At 61.8% G+C, this 5078-nt stretch overlaps 1 protein-coding gene across 1 annotated transcript; it reads left to right on the forward strand.

The window, feature by feature from the left end:
- The first annotated feature begins 208 nt into the window (after positions 1-208).
- Positions 209-4796, forward strand: SNX11 (sorting nexin 11). Its single transcript, XM_009287737.2, has 6 exons — positions 209-353; positions 681-767; positions 1327-1427; positions 1676-1774; positions 1979-2191; positions 3675-4796. Exons 1-6 carry the CDS (start codon positions 333-335, stop codon positions 3814-3816), a joined length of 663 nt encoding a protein of 220 aa, XP_009286012.1. The 5' UTR covers positions 209-332; the 3' UTR covers positions 3817-4796.
- The last annotated feature ends 282 nt before the right edge of the window (positions 4797-5078 follow it).

Genomic DNA, 5078 nt, shown 5'->3' on the forward strand with positions numbered 1-5078 from the left:
GGCTCCGGCTCTGGTCACAGCGCACACCCCAGCGAGAGCCCAACGGGCCACGTTGCCTCAGGAGCACGTGGGAGATTAACGCTGGATGCTTTCTGCCCTGTGGGCTGCTGCATTTGAATGCATCCTCTTTACTTCATGGTGACTGAGGGGAGAGGATCAGGGAGGGCAGCTGGGTGCGGATGTGGGGGCTGGAGAGGTGCCTGCTGGATGGGACAGAGGTGTGAGGTGCCTGAGGGGATGCAGAGTACGTGGGAGACCCTGATGTGTTGATCTTGTCTTACTAAATCCTTTTTTCTCTGTACAGATGTTTCCCGCTGGGCTCTGGCTCTAGGATGTTGGAGAACCGAGAAGAAGTAAGACCCTTTCTGACACGGGTTTTGTCTGTTCCTGGCTGGGGTTTGGCAGCGCTGGAGCGGGTGGTCTTGGCTGAGCGCTGTGTCGAGGGGTGAGAGGTGCTGAACGCTGGGCAGGGTCCGGGGGGCAGAGCTGAGGGGCAGCTGGTGACAGGGATGGGAAAGGCTGGAGGTGTCTGCGCTGCCCCTGGGGCAGGATGGCCAGACAAGCCAGTGTGGTCGTGGGTACCTGTCCCCGGGAGCCCCTCTGAGCCCTGCGAAGGGGGTGACGCTGGCGCGGGGCGGTGAGCGCTGCCTCCCCGTGCTCAGGCAGTGTTTGTGCCGTAGGAGCTGACCACGGTGCGTGTTCAGGACCCCCGGGTGCAGAACGAAGGCTCCTGGAACTCCTATGTGGATTATAAAATCTTCCTCCATGTGAGTTGTGGCTGAGGGACAGGGGTGAGCTGCAGAGCTCGGTCGTGCCGTATTGTGAGGCTCATGAGCGGAGTTGTCCGGCCATGTCCCGCTGTGCTGGGCGGGGATGGAAGGAGCCATGAAGGGGGAACCCTCAGCAGCCCATCCCTCCTTCTGCGCTGTCTCCGTGCGGGTCTGAGACCCAACTTGTCCCCTGGAGCCTGCTCAGGTTTTCTAGGCACTGCTGGCTGCGAGGCGGCAGTAGAGCTGTCGATGGTCACCCTGGTGGTGTGGGGCACGTGAGACGACGGTGGGGCAGGGCTCAGCGTGCTCCTGGGCGCCCGCCTCACTCACCTTCCTCTCTCTGCACAGAGGGTTGTGCAGAACGTGGTCCTCTCCGACAGCCGGCTGCACCTTTTCCTGCAGCGCCAGCTCCCCCAGCGCTCCCTAAAGCCCAGTGCTTGGAGGGGATCCCTTAGTCACTGAGCTCAGGGGTCTGTGCAGGCGAGATCCTGCCCTCCTCTGCCTTGCCGCCCCTCAATCACGTGGATTATTTCCATGGTGGGGTTTTTTTTTGCAGACCAACAGCAAGGCCTTTACTGCCAAGACCTCATGCGTGCGGCGCCGGTACCGTGAATTCGTGTGGCTGAGGAGGCAGCTCCAGAAGAATGCTGGCTTGGTGTAAGCATGCCTTGTTCTCCCTCCTTTCCCCCTCCTGCAGCCAGATGCCGTTTCCCATTGCCCTGGGAGTCCCACGTGAACTCGGAAGAGATGTGGGTAGACACCCCAGACTCGAACACGGGATACCTGAGCTCCAGCTCTGCACAAAGCAGGGTCCTGGCTGCTGCTGCCATGGTGCCTCTGTGTCTCCTTGCTGTGGCGCTGGGGTGATCTGACCCTGAACTGCTGCCTCTGCTCTGTGCCTGCAGGCCTGTCCCAGAGCTGCCCGGGAAATCCACCTTCTTCGTGGGCAGCACGGATGAGTTCATCGAGAAGCGGAGACAGGGGCTGCAGCAGTTCCTGGAGAAGTGAGTAGAGCATTTGGGAGGGCTGGATGGAGGGAGAGGACACGCTGCTCCGGTCTTGCTTAGAAGATGCTGGCTGTGAGGTGGCAGTAGAGCCGTCCGGTCATCCTGGTGGTGTGGGGCGCACGAGGCGTTGGTGGGGCAGGGCTCAGCGTGCTCTGCGCTCCTGGGCACCTGCCTCACTCACCCTCCTCTCTCTGTGCACAGGGTTGTGCAGAACGTGGTCCTCCTCTCCGACAGCCGGCTGCACCTTTTCCTGCAGAGCCAGCTCTCGGTACCCGAGATAGAGGCGTGCGTGCAAGGCCAGGGCTCGCAGACAGTGACAGAAGCCATCCTGCACTACGCCATGTCCAACTGCGGCTGGGTGCAGGAGGAAGAGAGCCGCCCCGCGCTGCTGCCGGGAGGGGACCTGCACGGCAGGTAACGCAGGCAGGGAAGGACCGGCCTGGGGGTGCCGCCAGCGGGGCAGCCCCCAGCTCCCTCGCTGTGCCTGGAGCTGCTCTGTGCTGGCTGGAGCAGGCCTGGCTACCGGCAGTGCTCTGAGGCAGCTGGTGACTTGCTGTCCGCACCTCCCCTTGCCAGTGTTTGCAGCTGTGGGTCTGGCTACAGCCCGATTTGAAATGGTTGGTGCCTGCGCAAGGGACTTTCACTAGTAGCAAACAGCCTCTGCTGTGAAACGAGGAGCTGCCAAGCTTTCTGGAGACCCCTGAATGGTTTTGAATTTCCCTGTCCCATCCTTGCTACAGTCGTTTGAGGCAATGGAGTGGAGCACGTGTTCCCCAGCCCTGCACACCGAACAGGCAGGATTCCTGGGGATCAGGCGATCGGAGCTGGACATCTTGGGCTGTCACCAGCAGTCTCCTGTACTGCCCCTCCACGCTGCCCTGGAGCGTGACCTGTCCTGGCCATGGCCAAAGCTTAGCAGAAAAGAGCTCGAGTCTCTCAGAAGAACTTAAGCTGAGATTTACAAAGGTCTTCGGCTGCTTTCCTCCCTTAATCTCTGGGGAGTGAGGAGCCTTTGGAGGCTTTCAAAGCTCAGGCTTTCCGTGTGTCTGCGTCTTGCCTTCGTCCTCCCAGCGTGAGTGGGTTCTGCAATTCCTCACGCCCACCAGAGCTTCAGAGTGCTTGCTGCATGCTGGGGAATTAATTGGGCATCTCACTGTGGGGTGACTGCCCCCCCCCTGCAGCCAGTCGAGGGTTTTCTGCACCTGGGGAGGCAGCTGACCTGGTGGGAGAGGAGGGCATCCTCCATCTGCCGCTGCTGCAGCTCCCTGCAAGAAGCTGAACAAGCACAGACCTCACCTGCGTGTTTGAGTCCTGCGGCAGGCGCGGGGTCCCTGGCTGTGCTCGCTGGCAGCCTGGTGGAGATGCTCTGGGTCCCCCTGCCCCTCAAATGAGGTATTAACCCGCTAAGCAGGAGGCCGTGTCCGGCCTTCTGCACCACCCAGTGCCCGTGTTTCTTCGTCTTGGTTTTCAAATAGCAGGAAGAAAGAGGTGTCTGGACTCCAGCGAGAGACCTGTTTTTAAATAGAGCCCTTCTGGTTTAAGGAAGGGGTTTGAGGGAGCGCAGCAGCCCAGGCTAATGGGTAGGTACCCAGGCAGCGTGGCTTCGTGCGTGTCCCTCAGCTGCCAGCACCGTCTGCCTCTCGCCGGTGGCACTCTCCCCCCCCCCCGCTGCCTTTCCTGCTCTGGGCTTGAGCGCAAGGGTGAGCGGCTGCTTCTGTGGCTGAGCTGGCTGGAGGCTGAGGTCTGTGGTGGGGCTGTGCAGAGGGGAAGCAGCCTTCGCTGCGCAGAAGGGGTTGCGCCACGGAGGCAGCAGTTGACTTGGGAGACGCGTGCGCACCTCGGGCCCTGCATCTTCCCCGGGATCCCTTCTCCGCTCTGACCTGTTCTCTCTTTCCAGCTGTGCCGGCCTGGGAAGCCCGCAGGGTCCGAGCTGCCTAGAGACCTTCCCGCACTGGAGCGACTTCGGCATGGACGACGCCCACTCGGACAGTCCGGATGAGCCAGCTGAGCCCTTGGGCGGACGGCGTGAGGTGCAGTAAACGGCTCTAGCGACCTCGCCTGCCTTCCCCGGGACCTGCAGCCCTCGCTGGAAGAGGGACCGCCGCTGAGCCGGAGGGACATCCAGGCTGGCGGGACTGGGGCTGCCCTGGGAACACGGCCTTGTCCTGGGCTCTGCGGTGTCTGGGGCTCACGTGTTCTCTCCCTGCTGACTCTTGACTGTCCTTGATGTCCCAGGCAGTGTGTTCGTATCGCTCTTCTCTTTGGAGGAGAGATCTAGTGGTTAGTGAAACCTGTGTTTGTTGTTCCCATGGCCTTTGCTCTCTGACTGGAGCAGTAGCAGTTAGGTGGCAGCGCCAACGCTCTGTGTTCTTGGCACGTCCCTGACCCGGGGCAGGGTGGGATACGCTGCCTCACGTCCGGCACGACGGAGGAAGGCTTTCCTTGGTGGAGCTGGAGGCTGGGAGCAGGGGCTGGCCACTGCCCAGCGGCTCTCTTCGGTTTAGTGTTCCCCTCTGTGCTGCAAGCAGGGGAGGCTGCATTTCCCTGGTAATAGCTGCGCTGTGCGGCTCCTGGGGAGGGTGGTCTCAGCTGCGTGGAGCCGGAGCCCACACCTGGGGCCTCCTGGCACAGCTCGCCCCGCAGGTTGCCTGCAGCTGGGATGAACAGAGATGAGTTTCCCCCTGGGAGCGTGGGGCTGGGGAACGAGTCGGTGGGGAGGTAGAGGGGGGGCAGTTTGTCTCCCCTGCCCTTTTGAAGGGATGCCCCTTTCCGGATGGGCTCCTTCCTTGCACACGGATTGCCATGCACAGGGCGGAACGGGGGGGCCTCACAGCCAGGATCTAGTTTGCTTGGAAAAAAGGAGCATGTAGCTGCCTCGGAGTCGGTGTCCGGCAGCGCTTGGGCTCCGGCTACTCCTGATGCCGCTCCCCGTGCTCTCCTGCACCTTTTCCTCCCACCCTCAGCACTGGTGAAGGCAGAGCCGACGTGCTCTGACTTGAAATAAAAATGAAATAGAAGAGACTTACTGGTTTCTGGCAACGTGTGTCCTTGCTGCGGGGGCCGAGGGAGCCAAGCTGAGGCCGAGGTAATTGCAGATAGATGGCTTTAGGGAAAAGAGGGGGTTATTGCACCTCTCACCGTGGGGCTGGAGCTGCTGAAACCATCGGGGCCGACCCTGCCCTGGGCAGCAGAAAGGTCCCCTGGGGCCAGCAAGGGGTGCTGGGGACAGCCCCGGGGTGGTGGCAGGGGACAGGCAGGGCTGAGGGGTCCCACCTTGGCCCTGAAGCGTGTTTTGCAGTGC

Source organism: Aptenodytes forsteri, unplaced genomic scaffold (assembly GCF_000699145.1).
Source record: "Aptenodytes forsteri isolate BGI_AS27 unplaced genomic scaffold, ASM69914v1 Scaffold25, whole genome shotgun sequence".
Taxonomy (NCBI): domain Eukaryota; kingdom Metazoa; phylum Chordata; class Aves; order Sphenisciformes; family Spheniscidae; genus Aptenodytes; species Aptenodytes forsteri.

Coding starts and splice junctions, on each gene's coding strand:
- SNX11 (XM_009287737.2), top strand. CDS start 333: ATGTTGGAGAACCGAGAAGAA. Junction 354..680: donor TGTTGGAGAACCGAGAAGAA/GTAAGACCCTTT, acceptor TTTGTGCCGTAG/GAGCTGACCACGGTGCGTGT. Junction 1,775..1,978: donor CTGCAGCAGTTCCTGGAGAA/GTGAGTAGAGCA, acceptor CTCTGTGCACAG/GGTTGTGCAGAACGTGGTCC.